Here is a 16,821-nt window from a genome sequence, read left to right on the forward strand (position 1 = left end):
TGAAATGATTGAAACAAGTTTTTATTAAAATACAGACTATCAATCTGAATGTATGTATGTATTTATATGCGTACATACATATAAATATGCATATTATTTGTATACACGCGCAGTTAAATACATGCTTATCATGTTTATGTTGCAAGTTTATTAACTACTGACGATCGTTCCTAAATATATATATTTTCAAATCTTATATTATCTTTACTTTAATCTCAAAGTTATCACAAATCTGCATTTTTATATGCACTTGACGTAGATTCCCACAACCTACATATAATTTTTTCAAGGTTGAGTAAAATAGACGATGACACAACAATTGGATAATTTTATTTTTTTGTAAAATTGTGACAAATTTTACCCAATTTTGTGTCATCTTCTATTTTTCTCAACCTTGGGTAAATTTTCCACAACAACTTTGCATTTTCATACATATGTATATGTATGTATGTACATCTTTACAATCTGAGGAACTTAGTCCACTGGTGCTCGCACACTTCCAACACTTCGATTGTTCCCTTCATCGTATCATACCCAAGTAAATCTTGTCTAATAATCTTGGAAATTAGGAGCATATCCATCCCGTTTAGGAAACAGACGCTTGGCGTTACCTCCGTATAACATTTGGTATGCGATTCAAACGCCGTTTCCTTAATTGAAGCGCAGGTAGGTTGCGTATCATTGAAGGAAGATGGGACGATGTCATTCGTGTCAAGATTTAATGCGGCGGCCAACTCCGCCTGGAGACAGGTCATCACTTGCCATAGCCATTTTCGACCACGGCGTGAAAAGAGGGGTGCATGGAACCGGAATCGTTGGCAGTACTTGTACCCGTATTGGCGCACGTAGCCCGACCTCCCACACGGAACGTGGTGCTCGACGCATGTCAAGTAGAAGGAACAATCGCCGTGACGTGGGGTGCAATTAATAGAGACGTTGCTCCGATCTGAGGTTGAAGTGTGGATGAGGAGTAAAATTTGGAGTAACAAAAGTGGTAACAAAAGTTCCATGTGAGCGTGTGATGGTCTGAATGAATTGGAATAAACATTAGATATTAAGCTTTGTGGTTTCAATGTGGTTTTGAAAAAGTAGAAGAAAAATTATTTACATATTTATTTTATGTACCTCGTTATGTTTGTATGAGAGTTCCGGAAAATTTGGAAGTGAAGCTATTTTTGACTAAGCTCATGGGCAGTTAGTTGAATTTTGAGTTATCTAAATATAGAAGTAATTAATTTCTAAATATGAAACTTAGAAATTATTATGCTGAAAAATTAGGAAATTCTGAAGTTTGAAACATATTAATCGTAAAATTTCTAAATGTATGAAACTGCAAATTCATGCACTATTGTGAGACTTCATAAATAGGTTAGTTATGAAGACCGATATAAATATATGTAAGTGGAGTATTAGATATTAGTGGACTTAAATTCCCTAATTTTAAATTTACTCGTAAAATAACCGTCAAATTTCCTAAAACTGTATCCGGAATTTATCACACACCTCCTAAAAATTAACTAAATTCAACTCCAGGCCTTCCTTATGTCCGGCCTAGTAACGAATAAACCGAACAAACAAAAATTCCCCTTCCTCTTATTCTCATCCCAACCTTGGCTTAAAGACAGTTATTAATTTTTTACCCAAACTTTTTATCCCCATTTCAGGTGAGGAAAATAACAAGATGTTATCAAAAGAAGAGGAGAAGACCTGAATGAGCGTGTGCATTCACACAAAAAATAGTGGAATACGGAGAAAAATACAAACTTTACCTGGAGAAGTATAATTGCACGCTAAAGTTAATTCACACAAGCGAATTAAATTGACCTTAAATTGACCTTAAATCTTGTCTCGCAGTCGGACGTACGTACGTACGTAGGTAATCTTTTACCAGGTAAATCGGTCAGAATCTGGTGCACGATGACACGCATGAGAACCTTAATAAAGTGGAGTTACGTAAAACAATATGGTTTTGTGGCTGCATATGTGGGATTAGGTTAGGTTAATATTAGTGGGAAAAAGCCTGCATTCTTGTGTAACCAGGATTTTCCATGCACTTATTTAATGCATTGAGTAGGTGTTTATGTGTGTGTGTGAAGTCATACATAGTAATGTATGACTACTTTTTTAAGTTCAACGATAAGATAAATTGATAAAATATTTAAATTTTTATAATAATCAACACCTTTTAACTTTTGATATGTGTTTAATTAATTGGAAATAGTTTAATTGGGCAAGATGGCTTCATTTTTTATTTTTGTTATCTACAATTTTACGAGTTTTTAAGCAATGTATGTAAGAAATAAATAAAGTTTTTAATGAATCTCTATCCTTTATTTTTAAATAATGAAATAGATATATTTTTACGCATTACGACTAGAGGTGAAATGGATTACCAAAACGAAAAATCCATCCAATCCAAAATCCATTTGAATTTATCCAATCCATTCGGAATTTTGTAAAAAAATATCCAATCCATAACTTTCAAACCATTAAAAATCCAATCCAATTCAAACCAGAAACAAAAAATCTATATTATCCAGCACTAGGTTTAAATTAAACCAATATAATCCAGTGTAAAAACATGGATATAATATTTACAAAATCAGCAAAACTATATTTAAGAAAATACTACCATGATATACACACCTATTGTTAAATTTCATTATATTTTTAATATAACAGAACTAGTTTATACGACCGACAATCGACAGGCAAAAACTAGATGCAACATTAGTGAACTTGGCTCTCCTTTCAAATGCCAATATGTTACCGACCAAACCAGCAATACACCCGCCTGCTTTAAGTTAAAAATATACGTAGATAAATACACAGATTTTAGAATATTTAGTATGACATAACGTCCTGGTTATGATTTCTATACAGAAAGTCACAGTGAACATTCATAATTTCTCCATAACCGAAAATCCATCCAATCCAATCCAGATTTCCGATTGTCCAATCCAATCCATAATTTTTCCAGAACCAAAAATCAATCCAATCCATATCCATGGATTGGATTGGATTCCAAATGGATTGGATAAAATGGATATCCATTTCACCTCTAATTACTACTAAATATGTATATATGTACATACTTATATGAATATATGGCAGGCAGTGGTGGCCGAGTGGTCATCACACTGTGCTTCAAGCCGAATGGAGGTTCTGGGTTCAATTCCCAGTACTGGCAGAGAGTTTTTTCCCTTGTGGTTTTCCTCTCTGACTTGTTGCACAGGTCTGTGCGGTGTCCATTGCACTACGGGCACCATAGTTAGGAACCTGTGACCATCTATTTCTCACTTATGTGAGGTTTGGTTCACTTGTAATTCAAATGTAATGGCTAAAATTGGGAATCAATAAAGACGACCTTTTTTTTATATATTTTAGATGATATATAAACATACACAGGTATACTTTTGGCCGTCATTACTGCCCAGACAAACCCGAGTTTCTGTACTTACCTAAATTGTATTTAATGCACATCGATAATCTTAATCCAAATATTGCCAATTATTGATATATGTATGTATGCATACGTAAGGAATGTTATCACTGCACGTACACTGATTATACTATCAATCGCAAACATCCACTCCACAAACTGAGGATGAGATCCATGACAGTAATCAGTATTTATACTGTTAAAAATGTGGTAAAGTCACATATAAATACACTCCGTGCTGTTATAAATTTCAGAATAACTTCCTCCCAGATTGGTAATAGTTTCTTTAGTGATGATAAATTTTCATTGACACAACGAATACATACATACTTTATTTTATTAGTATACAGTAGTGCTCTTTATTACCGTGCTGGTGAAGTCATACATACACATATAAATATGTGCACTCCGGCAGGGGATGATTCACTACCACTTTGCTAAGAGTGTAGAAAATTACAGGAATATGCCACATATATATATTTCGTAACTTTTACATTATCTTTGCATATTTCAAAACTTGGTAAGCGTATTGAAAAATGATTTTCTACAAATTGCTAGCCTAACTCGTAACTAAATTTTAGAGATATAGCAACCTCCAATGATAGAGAACGTCTTATCATCAATTCGCCCCCCTCAACTAGGACGACGACGGACCGCCTGAAAATTTTGCTATGGCAGTTACCCGCCCTTCTGGTCATGTTCATCTCCATGGGAATCATTATCTGCGCAATTGCCACAATAGGAATGACAGGAGACATCTTTATGAATATTTTGGCCTGGTTTATCCTCATCTTTTGGTCGGTGCGGATCCCAATATCGGTCTGGATTTGTAATAAGACTGAAATTATCATGATCTTTGCAAGATTTCATTTGGCCATCTTTGCCACCGGATTGCTCATGTGTGCAATGTCTCTCGGTTTTTCAATCAGTTTTGGAGAAAGTCCCGTCAGTCCGAGTGATTTTACCTCAGCAGAGTTAAACCTTATCAACGATATATATTTGTGGTTAATTTTCGAGGGGATCATACTCGTCAATATTGCGATAGATGTGATACTATATTATAGATTGAGGAATAACACTACAAATGTGCAAAATTCTACTCAGAATACTACAATTTTAGAAACTTGTGATCAGGAATGTTGCATTAATTGTGTTGTTCGCGTTGGGTTATGTGTTGGATGCATTTTTTTGCATTCGTGTTGTATGTGTATTAAGTAAGACAAGAAGATATAGTTTAAAAGGATGTAGATATTTAGACTTTGTATAGTTTGCGAATTTATTAAAATACGAAACCTCATAATTTTAATAAGTCAAATAAATTATATATGATTTAATTGCATGATGATTTTCAACAAAGTGCATAGGTATGCAAACATATTAGATCAGTTCGATAAGTAATAAATATGCTATAAACTGCTCGTAGACTTCAGTTATACTCAATAATCCAGTTAAAGTAGTGTATGTATATCATATACAGTATATGCACGTGCACTTAAAAAAGTTGGTAGTCACATGTCCACTCTACACTGGTATTGATTTCGTAATAACTTTCTACCAGAGTAATAGTATCTAATTTCCCCTAGTTTTCCAAAAAAGTTACATAATTAGATAAAAATTAGTTCCAATACTTAACTGTATTGCAGGGTATGTAGCAGTGAATTTATTTTTAGAAATTCACTGGTAATACTTGTAAAAATATACCTCACCTGGGGCTCCTGGAGCACACTCATACTGACCTACTTTATCAGCCACTGAAACTACCTGGTTTTTAACATTGTACCAATTTTACAAAGTTGTCAATCACTGCGTGGATTGATTCAATATTTTTATACCACTTTTATCTTACTTTTGCTAATCATGTGCGATTTAAAGACGTCTAGTAAAATCGTAAATTCGTTCATATTAGAAATTCCTTCTATGCAGAATACATATTTCTCCAGTTAACGTCCCCACCGTAAATAGCACACATCATTCAGAACGTAATCAACAAGTTACAAGTATTCTCGGTCAAAACGTTAATCACAATCCTCATCAAGTTATTCCTAATTGATCCGAACGGTCCGATCTGAACAGCCATGGGTCTCAAGGACCTGATGACCTTCTTTTCCCACGTCCCCCTTCCCAACTCCCTACACGTCTTGCATAAATACAAGTTTGACCTTTCATACACTTTTGCCGCTTCAGGTATCATAAACACAACAAACGAGGAACCCATTAAACTTGAAATGGGCAGTAACAAATATAGCAAAAATGGCATTCGATCCCGCATACGGACTGTCCCATAAAGCCCCAATATTATAAACGAAACTCCAAAGAATAATAACGGCGGGACGGAAAAATAACACAAATTTTGATTAGTGAATCCCATCCAAATTGATAATTGTTGATAAAGCTGAATTTCACGAGCTTGTAAATTTCTCTCATACCAGATTAGCCTCATTGATTTCTTATAATTTAAACTGGTTAAAGCTTGAAGTACTTCGCTAGTCGAACATACAATCATTAAACCAAGGATAAAGAAAGCGTTTATCGATTTCAACAATTCATTTATAAAAATTGTTATCAAGCTGGCACGAAGGAGAAATGAAACTAAATTTGATAAGATGGATGGCAACGATACCATGGAAATGACACTGCTTATCGGCAGGTCAAGCGGGTCGACGCGGAAAAGTACCATGGTCAGGACAATAACTGGAAGAGGATATTTGCTCAGCGAGATAAAAAATTTCATGGCTTGTGTCAAAATCTTGTAGTTTGGAGGAGACCCCATCGTGGGAGAAGAACTTGCTCTGATTTCTGGAGTAAAATCATTTACAAATATATAAGTCTTTAATCTCCATACGTTCTGAGCAATGCTAAAAAGTACATACTTTTCGACAAAAGTATCAAAATTGGTTGCATAAATTGGTCCATGGTCCATCGATGGACCATCTAAAAAATAGTCTATGGTCCATCGATAATTAATTTTTTTTGTGGTCCACGGCCCATCATAGACCATTTTGCGAGCTATGACTGGTTGAAATGTTTAATTGGTTGTATCAGGTGTAATTATAAAATTGACATCCTACCGAAGGGAAATTTTATTTCTAAATCCATTGTACGAAAGTGGGTATATATAGATTAATTGAAATTTGTTTAATCAAAAATCGTCAAAAAACTATTTACGATAATCAATGTTTGTATATTTCGTTAGTGCCTACATATGTAAATATGTATATATAATTATTTTATTACCGTGTCCAATTTCCTTCAGGCCTTTCAAAAGATTCAAAATAGCGCTTATGGTCCTGAACCTTTTGGCAATTACGAACCCCATTGCGAAGAAACTTAAAGGGAGAAAGGTAAAAAATATGAGGAGGTAAACTCGAATAATTTCGAAATTTTGGTCTTTATTTGAACCCAGTCCAGTTTTCCACAGCCACATTAAACGCAGAAAGCAGTAAATTGTATGAACTACCAATAATGCGAAGGAAAGGTGGACAAATGTGTTTTGCTTCTTTGCCAAAGGTGTACAACACACTTGTTCGAGACGGTCCGATATCACGAATGGGAGTGGATTTCGATGTCGAAACTGATCTACGAAGGTTTTAAAAGCCAGCCACATCTTTGGAATCAACTGGAAACAACCTGGTTAAAAAATTTTATACGATTTTCCTCAAAAGTAGTCTTGGGAGTTATTGTTACAGAGATCGGCTAAAAAATAAATAAAATCAATAACCTGAAAGTATCGAGTCTTGGGAATGAAATTTATCTACTTATTCATTTATTTAAGTACACTAAAGTTATGAGAATGTCCAATATGTAAGACTGACGATGAAACTACTTATGTAAAATATTTACGGTATTTATGTATGTATAAAGGAAATGATTAATGATGCATTACCCGATTTTAAGCCGATTAAGGTTTTAGTATGTTGATTATATTACGTAGAGTATGTATTGATGAGCTCGGTTATGCGAAATTTAATATTACACTCTAAATAAAAATAGCTGAAATTTACCCAAGGTTGAGTACATAAAATAGAAGATGATACAACAATTTGTTAAACTTTATCCAACCGTTGTGGAAATTTTATTGGAAAATTAACCCAAGTTATCAAAAGAGTCGATAAGGGCAGACACCATGGCTGTACTTTTGTTGGTGAACGGCCTGAGGAGCTGCTAACTTTTTTGTGAGCGGATTTATGCTGAAAATTTGATAAAAGGTTAACTGCCCGCACGTGTAGCGAGAAATTCTCGCAGCTATGTAAGCTGGTACCCGTAAAATAGTTCGGGTAACGTGTGCCCGACCCGCTACCCGGGCAACCCTACTATCGCATAACTACATGCAGCAATGCTAAACTTTAAAAAAGGAGTTCTTGGATGAGATTATACATACAATAAATTTATTAAATTTCAACAAATAGAATTTTACTTAAATATTTAATTTACATTTCGATTTTACTTAAATAATTACACAAAATCTTGATGCCACACTTCCGTCACGTTTAACCTACTATTTAAAACTTGACAAGGTGGACTCGACCAGAGTTCAATATCTCCCGACGTAATTACACAAAAACAAGGAAGCATAATTTTCAAGACGCCTTTCACCTCTGGGAATGGAAAATTCTGGATCAACTCTGACCCATCGGGTTCTTGGCACGTGATTTTTACACTTTTTGAGGGAAAATCTGTCAAATAATACGTATCCGAACCTTGCCGTGAGACAATCGGCATATGCGGAAGGCTTCCTACTTCCTCGCTTGCATACTCCCCGGAACAATTCGCAGATCGCGAAAATCCTTGCAGAACATCCGTAACACAATTTGGCACATTTATGAGGACCGATTGATCCCAAAGTTCTGGCATGCGGCAAAATTCTGGTTGATTTTTATTACAACTACCCGCTCGAAATAATCGTTTAGAACCCGACTCGTAAAAATATTGCCCCCCTGTTTCCCCACCAGTTTGATAGAGACGACCTTGATCCCCGTCATAAAATTGGATCGGATTTACCGAAATATGGCTCCAATTTCTGTCCATTTTCACCACCGGGACTAGAATCCGAACGTACAGTTTACCCTCGGAGAAAGTACAATCAGCAAATTTGTTCTTGAAGTAGACCGGAATGAATTCTGGGTCGGGTGAAATGACAAATTTGTACCCATTTTGGGCCGCCATCCCATCCAAAGTGGTGAGAGAGCGGTGCAACATTTCCGGCGTGATGAGACTGTCCGGAATATGGCCGGATTTACAGTGTGAAATTGCTCCCGACCATCGGATCGATTGAGACAGGAAGGAAGTAAATCCGGTGGAGAGGAGAGAATCCAGAAAGTTTAAGTGAACCCCAGATCCGGAAGGGAAGAAGTCTTGCTCAAATATGGTTTTTGCATCGTGGAAATATTGTAGACTGGGATGGGATGCATACCTGTTCAAAAACAGAATTTTCATTCAAAATTCAGTTGTCCCGATTTCTGAGTGAAGATTTTTATTTTAAATGAGTGAGAAATCCTTTCATTCATAGTCATTCATCTAAAATGACGGAATTCTTAAATTCATTTTCTTTCAATATCATATGTAATAAGTCAAATGAATGAAGGTGAACAGGTATGGTATGGGATGCATACTCCGTGTTGACAGCTTCCTCTAGTAGAACCATGTTTGGACAGCTTCTCAGAAATCCGAGATATTTCATGATTATGGACGAGTCGACCCGGAAGCTGGAGAAATGCTGGGACAAATAGTGGCACTTAAGTCCCCACGTGGATGACATGGTGGTCTCCTCCATGCGGAATGTGGCGGGTTGCACGGCATCCTGAATTTGTCCTGAGATTGAAATAAATTGATCGAAAATGTCACAAAATTGGGAATGTGAACTATTTCTACAATTTGCGAGTCCTTTTTTCGCATCGTAGATTTGGAAAGTTAGAAAATTTTCCCAAATTGGGGATTGGAACGAGTATATAATGCCGGCCGTCCCTTCGTATAATACTTGACCGGTCTCTTCTTCTATGATAATTCCCGGGGAGAAGGTTTGTGCCTGGACAGATACACTTATGCAAATCAAGGAAGATATTGTAATCAATTTCAAATTGTTCGAAATCATCTTTATGCTAAAATTATTAATTAGGTTAGAAAAAAGACGAAAGTATGGAATTTTTTAATGGACTGGCAAGTTTGGGTGGTAAAGAATAAAATAAATCAGGTCATTCACGTAAAGAATAATGACACGACTTAAAATACAATGGAACACCTGCAATTGGCTTATCTTGGAATGATAAAGAATTCAATTAAATTAAACATTCATACTGAAGTGTGATAAAGAATAAAGTTACACGGCATGTCAATTGGAGGTAAATTGTATTGGACGGATTTTTAATGATACAATGTAATAATAAATTTTGAATCAGGAGCAATAACACCCATTAAAAAAAATCATATAAAATATTTCGGTGTTGTTCCCTCCCACAGATTTCTTCAATTTCTCTCGCAGGCGATGTTGAGGATGAGTATAGGAAGCAATTTGACAAAATTAAAAACCTAACAAGTTTGTGGATAAATTTACGAGGAAAACCTATGTTTTTCTAATAAAAGTTTGCAAAATTTCGCGATAAATTTTGCAGGGATTATGTTACGTTAAATTTCAGAAGATGGACGTGGATACGCTCAAACGACATATAAATATATGTACATGCAACATAAATATGTACTCCGTATCAGTAACAGTAGTGACTTAATGCCAGTTTACTTTACTTTATTTGTCATTTTCTTTGTTTAATAAAACTTGGAAGAAATCTAATGGAACCATTAGATTTCTGACAAACAAGGAGTAAGAATAATGATTTACATATATTTTCACTTGCTTTAACAACCCTCCTGTTTTACCCACGCTTCCCTAGATTTTTCAGAGTAGAATTCTTGCATCCAAGCCCGACCACTACGCATTGTCCGGAAAATGTTGAATGGCAAGCCTGATTGTATTAAGGGAAATATTTAATAATATGCAACGATGCATATTTAAATACAACATGGAATCGAAAAACTCACTGTGCACAAACTTTGAAAAGTTTTTACCCCAGGTAACCCTGGCTTGGCGTAGGTCACGAAAAGTTTGCCGCCCTGTCCTCGAGAATAAATCGTCGACTGGAAATGTTCTTAGAACGGTGTCAATTGCGCCGGGAAAAGTGTAAGAGTAGCTCTGCGCCTAATTTACATATGTATGTAGGTATTGGTACATATGTACACTCTTACAAATCTGGTAAAGGTATTGATTTCTCGGTATTAAAGTTTCTACCACTTGGTGTTAAAAGTGTAGATACTGGCCTATAACAATTTGCTCTCAATATGGTAAAACTATAATACTGGACTATTACTACACGGTATTACTTATCAATACCACGTTGGTTCACTCTAAGAAATGTGGCAATTTGGTTACGATTATAACCAGAATGTAAGCATATATGTGTGACTCTACCGACATGGTTAAAAATTTATCACCACTAGTAATACGTTTGTTACCAATTGTGATGGATTTATAACCATTTGGTGACAAATTTATAACCATGCCGGTGGAGTCATATAGTATTTACCTACATTTACTTTCTGATTATAATCTTAACCGCATTTCTTAGAGTGTAGAGTTATACATGAATACCGCTTGTATTATTTTAATACTGGATTTTTAAGAGTAAATGTACCAAAGGCTCTGTAGCCACTCCTGGACAAATATTCGGTTCGGCGGTGTAATCATAATTCAAAAAGGCGGTAAATGCGATCGTTACTGACATCCCATCCCCCTTGTAAAGATCTGTTAAAAAAGTTTTTATTAAGTATATGTTCCCTCCGTCTTCCTGTTTCCCAACGAATCTTATCACATCTGTGAGCGGGTTGAGTTCACCGATAAGTAAGTTAGCTCCGGCAGGTCCGGCCTGACCCCCGTTGAGGATCACGTTATCCCTACGACAAAAACTTTGACTTGGACAACATATCAATTTTGGCAATTCACATTTCACCCCGACCTTGGTAACATAGTAAAATCCGTAAGTTTTGCAAACGTACTCACAAATTCGTACAAAATTTTGGAATTATTTCTGAGGAAAATTAGCTTACAACTTACTGAGATCAACGGCGTCTCCTTATATTTTATAAAAAATTTTTAGGAAATTTTCCAAAATTTATATATCTTACAATTTACTGCGTGAATTGTCATTTTTTGTGTAAATTTACGTTATGCTAATAAACCAGTACCTTTCTTCTGGACAGGCATCCATGACGTCGTCCACGTATTGAATTAGTAACCCGCCTCTCCCATCGTCATACTCTAATGGTGCCAAATTTAAACTATGATTTCCAATGGTTGGAACGAACGGAAATTGAGGACCGCTCAGAGAAAATGCATTCCACCCAAGGAACGTCTCGCTCCCGTTGCATAAAGCTTTTTTAACGTATTTTCCCACCCAAAATGAACCAAATAGCTGATCGAATAGCCCAGTATTCAGGATAGTTAAAATTTTGCCGTGCCAGGATCCCATAGGGATTTTGGTCGGGATTCGTGACCCAGAGAAGATGCAGTCAAGATCTGTCATGTGAGAGTGGAAATCTTGTATGGTTTTTATCGTGTAGGTTTTATTGGCCTAAAAGACAAATTATATTATATTATTAATATATTTAAATTTATGCACTTCACGCAGTCTTTGGTAACTCATATAATCCTTGCATTTTGTAACATAGTTTCGCAAGCTTCTACAAAATAAAAATACGCCCTTGATATGGGCAAATTTGCAAGAATTTGTAAGTCAGTTTTTGTTAGATATATTTGTAAAATTTTGCAAAATTTACAGTGTTACTAAGGTTAAGAATGCTTGAAGTGTCTTATAAGGAAAGCTAAATTAGTTGGAATACCTCACAGATCGCAGTTTTCGTGAAGGGTAAGCTATTCCATAATGGTGTATTTCCCTTAACAGGACTCCAGTAAAATGGATCTGCGCGTGGGGGAATTAATCCAGCCAATGTTTTATAAACGTTTTGTAATACTATGAATAGAATAATTCGACCGTAATTCATGTTGATGTAATTATTGGGTTTTAATAAATATTATCAGAATTTTTATACGTGATACGTAAATATTCGTAAGTTTGTTTGCGTATATAAATAATTTCACGGTTTTATTATATATTTTGCCAAGTATTTAGGTACTGCAGTATTACATAATGTAATTTACATTGTAGAATTAGTTACCACAAAGTTATGTTGTCCAGTATTAATACATATGTAAGCATTTGGTACTGGGGAGATTAGTGCAAATTTACTGTACTTCTCACCAATGTTGATTGCTCAGATGAATTGTTTATAAATTTTATAAAATTTCTTGAAAATTGTATGTATACATGTACATATGTATTTGCATGTGTACTTAACTAAGCATTTTAATTAATGTGAAATAATTGTTATTAATCTTATCTATTTATCGCTTTGTGTACATACATAAGCATTAAATAGTTTGTATTAAGTTATTCGGTAGGAAATTAGCTTCAATGGTTACGTAGGAACACATTGTTCGGGAAAGTCCAAATTATGTAATGCAATTTATAAAAATATGTAAATATGTGCTATGTATGTATGTACATACATACACATGGGTATTTATGTATATTTGTATGTATGCACAAGTATGTATTTCATACCGAACTTTCCTACGTAGGGTACTATGTACATATTAAGCTTGACTAATTATGTACATAAGTACCTTGAATATTGTGTGCTGTAATATGTATTCAATGACCTGGTAGTTACTTTCCAGAAATTTAATAGCATGTCGCAAGCTTGCGTAATTACATGATGAGTAGAAATGTATGCATATCATTCTTGTCTGGACAATGTGTTAATTCATATGCCATGCAATAAGATAACTCGTAAGTTCACAGTCAATGTGATGAGAAAGTACAGCGTTAATTCATTAATGTGGTAGACGTGATTGCGCAAGTCGTCGTATGTACATATGTATGTGTAGAACTACTTTAGCTGTATTTTTCATCACATAATCTTGTATCGCAGAGTATGCATTATTACATTTTAAATAGTTAAAAAAAGCTAAACGACCAGCGTCTCATAAAATTGCCCTATCGGAAATTTAATAAATACGTATATACGTTGGCAGCTAAATAAATTACTAAATAGATTACTGTCGCTCGGTCCAGTTTAAATTCGTTCACAGACAAAAAAAAATTATTCATTTTGCATGAATTTTAAGAATGATTTTTAGCCAAATTATGGGTTAAAAGATTTAAAATAACGTTTAAATTTTCCCCCTGTTTAAAAAAAGTATATGCACGGTAGCTGTTAAGTGCTTGATGCTGACCATAAATCGGCGGTGTCAGCCGGTGTCCAGTGTTCGGACACCGGGTATCAAAGATTCTTAGGCACCACACACATAGACACCGCTAACCGAATAGGTATGCCCGGGTGCATCAAAAAGATTTTTTCTTTGTTAAAATTTTTCCTTATTCAGAAACGACCAAGAAATTCATGCACTCCAAAACTCAAAACCTTTGAAAAGTGACAGAATAATTGAAGGCTTGACCAAAACTACCGAGAAATTTTTAATTTTTTAATTCCATCTGTTTTGACATCCTTGCATCCTTTTATGTTGAAGCTTAAAATGATTTCCAAACAGTTATGAACTCTACATATATTAAAAAAACTATACAGCATTGTTTATTGTTTCCACTATCCTGATATAGCTACATAGTGCAGTGCAAGCTTTCTACAACTAACGCTGTCTTCATCAGGGCGACAAGTATACTAAATACTTCCACAATTTGTTGACAAAATTTTAATTATCTTCAAAATTTGAGCAATTGTCAAAAATTTTAAAAAAGAGGGGGCTATATCGGTGTTTACGTCTTAAGTATCCAACAACTGTTAAGAGCTTGTCATGTCATTTTTTACAGAGAAAAGCAACGCAAGGAATAATTTAAATTTTCAATTTATTTTATGGATTCGTAATTACATATGGTGGTAACAAAGTATTAATTATGAGCAGAGACCATGGCTGTACCCCTCCCACTGGTAGCGTTCATTTGATCAAGTCTCGGCAGATCTAAAGGGTGTGTTTCGTTGTTATCGTGTTCGTGAACGTTTTGACACTTTAGCGAAAAACGCCCTCTAGAAACGAAAAATGTAACATAGTGACCCAACTGAGGAGAGCCATACCAACTGTTCCACAAACCCTGTTTCCATTTTTAGCAAAAAGCAGAGTGAGAGTTGGACTCTGGTGGGTATCACCACCACCGGCGACTGTCGATGCGACAGTGCCGTATGGTGGTCTGTCTCACTTCTCACTCTCTGCAAATTGTTTACCGGGATTATGAACCAACTCGTGTTGAGATGCTTTTTATCTCTCACACGAGTTGGTTCATCTTTGGAATTCTCCAGTTTTTTAAAATAAAACTAAAAAAGTGGGAGTTTTTTTTATAAAATATTAAAAAAGTGAATCATGGAGGCTCACTCCTCCCTCCCAAGAGAGCAGCCACCTTCACCACCACCCCCAATATCACCCCTGCCACCACCGCCACCCCCAATTTCGACATCACTTCCACCACCACCACCGGATACTACCACACCCACCGAAATAAGCCAAGGTAGGTACCTTTTAAGGTTGAATCTCTGAGAGCAACGGTCAAACGTGTCGAATTTTTTGTCTTGACCGTTTTAGATTGGTCGTGGATTTCAAAAATCGACTTTGTTTTGACTTGTCACGACCGTGTGACCGTGTCGCTTTACCTTTTTGCTACATTTCGATCGTTGTTTGCAACGGATTATTGAAAATGGTATGCTTTAAAAATCAGAGATGGGATAAATATTAAAATTGTTATATTATGTTATATTTTTAAAATTGTCAAAAACTCAGAGATGGGATAGTTTAAGTTGGGGGTATATTTTAAAAATTTTCTAAAAAGCCGAGATAGCTTAATTATTTAAATTTTGCAATATTTTTAAAATTTTTAAACAAATAGAGATAGGATAATTATTTAAATTGGACAAGATTCCTGAAATTAAAAAAATCAGAGATGGGATAATTATTTAAATTGGGGAAGATTTTTAAAATTTTCAAAAGATCAGGGATGGGATAATTACTTAAATTTTGCAATATTTTTAAAATTTTCAAAAAATCAGCGATGGGATAATTATTTAACTTGGGCAGGATTTTTTAAATTTTCATAAAATCAGACATAGGGTAATTATTTAAATTTTGCAAGATAATTATTTAAATTAGGGAAGATTTTTAAAATTTTCAAAAAACAGATTGGGTTATTATTAACAGTTGGAAATTTTTACAAAAGTTTTGAATATTCAGAGACAGGTTAATTTTTAAAATTAGAACATGCTAATAAAATTCTATTGGAAGATTCCAATTAGTAAAAACGTTTCAAAGTATGTCAAAAATTCAAGTAGTGGTAATTGTTTTCTTTATAGTACGTCGCTGCGACATTGGACTCTTGATTGCCCACCACCGATGGACTTGTTCTGAAGACGAATCTCGACCTCTAGACAAGATTGTGCAAAGCAGAACTATGCAGTCTGTCAGGCAGTCATTTCCAGGTTTCAATTTCAAACTTATTTTCAGTGATAATTTTTTCTGTGCAAAATGCATTGAGTTTTTTGGACGGCGCCGTGTTCGCACATGTTGTCATCCAAAGCATAACAATAAATACAAAGGCAAAAATGTGAAATACATCACTGCGGAAGATTACTTTACCCAATACAAAGCCCTGGGATTATTACCAAATCAAGCGATATGCAAGGACGCAAAATTCTGCTATGATGATACCCAAGAAATTCAAGATCAAGATTCGGAAGATCCTACCTTTGAAGAACCAGCCTCAAAGAAGAGATTGGTCGAGACGTTAACAAGTATCAAGCAAACAATTTCCCCTTCGGCCCCTGCAATAGCATTGAACAGAAGAAATCTCAAGCAACAAAGTAATCTAGTCACAAGAGAACTTGAGCAAGTAACGAAGACAATCACCACAGGATTCCAAGATGTCGGACTACCAATTCCAGACAAAGAACAACACAATCAAGAACAACTTCTCCAGGATTCTACAGATCTCAACTGGATCATGAAGCACTTGAAGCTAAGATTGCAAGGATGTTCTCAAGCCGAAAAAAAACAACTGCTTACCTTAGTTCCACCGTCTTGGAGTATTAAGAAGACTCAAGATTTCTTCAATATTGGGAAACGCTTGGTCCAGGGAAGCCGCAAACGTCGTAAAGAAACCGACACAATCCTTCCTCCAATAAAACCAAAATCTGGATACAAAATTACCCAAGAAACCAAATCCAATATTCAAGATTTCTATTATCAAGATGATGTGTCAAGAGCCTGCCCAGGACAA

The 16,821-nt window shown here is 35.3% G+C and overlaps 2 protein-coding genes and 2 long non-coding RNA genes across 4 annotated transcripts; 1 reads left to right on the forward strand and 3 right to left on the reverse strand.

Moving 5' to 3' along the window:
• Window positions 1-1,728, reverse strand: LOC118435659. Its single transcript, XR_004834950.1, has 2 exons — window positions 1,126-1,728; window positions 1-1,026 (listed from the first exon to the last, which is right to left on the reverse strand). It is a non-coding gene; the product is annotated as an uncharacterized LOC118435659 (long non-coding RNA).
• Window positions 1,729-3,088: 1,360 nt separating this feature from the next.
• On the forward strand, window positions 3,089-4,864 carry LOC118435660. Its single transcript, XR_004834951.1, has 2 exons — window positions 3,089-3,962; window positions 4,024-4,864. It is a non-coding gene; the product is annotated as an uncharacterized LOC118435660 (long non-coding RNA).
• Window positions 4,865-7,805: 2,941 nt separating this feature from the next.
• On the reverse strand, window positions 7,806-9,627 carry LOC110850011. The gene is made up of 2 exons (XM_022097502.2): window positions 9,052-9,627; window positions 7,806-8,852 (listed from the first exon to the last, which is right to left on the reverse strand). The coding sequence occupies exons 1-2, from the start codon at window positions 9,528-9,530 to the stop codon at window positions 7,895-7,897; spliced, it is 1,437 nt and encodes a 478-aa protein (XP_021953194.2). The 5' UTR covers window positions 9,531-9,627; the 3' UTR covers window positions 7,806-7,894.
• A 520-nt stretch (window positions 9,628-10,147) lies between these two features.
• Window positions 10,148-12,575, reverse strand: LOC110850106. The gene is made up of 5 exons (XM_022097588.2): window positions 12,326-12,575; window positions 11,672-12,057; window positions 11,122-11,380; window positions 10,472-10,628; window positions 10,148-10,395 (listed from the first exon to the last, which is right to left on the reverse strand). Exons 1-5 carry the CDS (start codon window positions 12,485-12,487, stop codon window positions 10,289-10,291), a joined length of 1,071 nt encoding a protein of 356 aa, XP_021953280.1. The 5' UTR covers window positions 12,488-12,575; the 3' UTR covers window positions 10,148-10,288.
• Between the last annotated feature and the right edge of the window lie 4,246 nt (window positions 12,576-16,821).

The sequence above is a fragment of the Folsomia candida genome, unplaced genomic scaffold (genome assembly GCF_002217175.1).
Source record: "Folsomia candida strain VU population unplaced genomic scaffold, ASM221717v1 Fcan01_Sc005, whole genome shotgun sequence".
NCBI classification, from domain to species: domain Eukaryota; kingdom Metazoa; phylum Arthropoda; class Collembola; order Entomobryomorpha; family Isotomidae; genus Folsomia; species Folsomia candida.

Excerpts from the sequence above, each read along its gene's own strand:
- LOC110850011 (XM_022097502.2), bottom strand. The coding sequence starts at position 9,530 with ATGATTTCGAACAATTTGAAATTGATTACAATATCTTCCTTGATTTGC. Across the intron at positions 8,853-9,051 it reads GAGGAAGCTGTCAACACGGA|GTATGCATCCCATCCCAGTC; the intron begins GTATGCATCCCA and ends GTTTTTGAACAG.
- LOC110850106 (XM_022097588.2), bottom strand. The coding sequence starts at position 12,487 with ATGAATTACGGTCGAATTATTCTATTCATAGTATTACAAAACGTTTAT. Across the intron at positions 12,058-12,325 it reads CGAAAACTGCGATCTGTGAG|GCCAATAAAACCTACACGAT; the intron begins GTATTCCAACTA and ends TTTGTCTTTTAG. Across the intron at positions 11,381-11,671 it reads GATGCCTGTCCAGAAGAAAG|GGATAACGTGATCCTCAACG; the intron begins GTACTGGTTTAT and ends TTTTTGTCGTAG.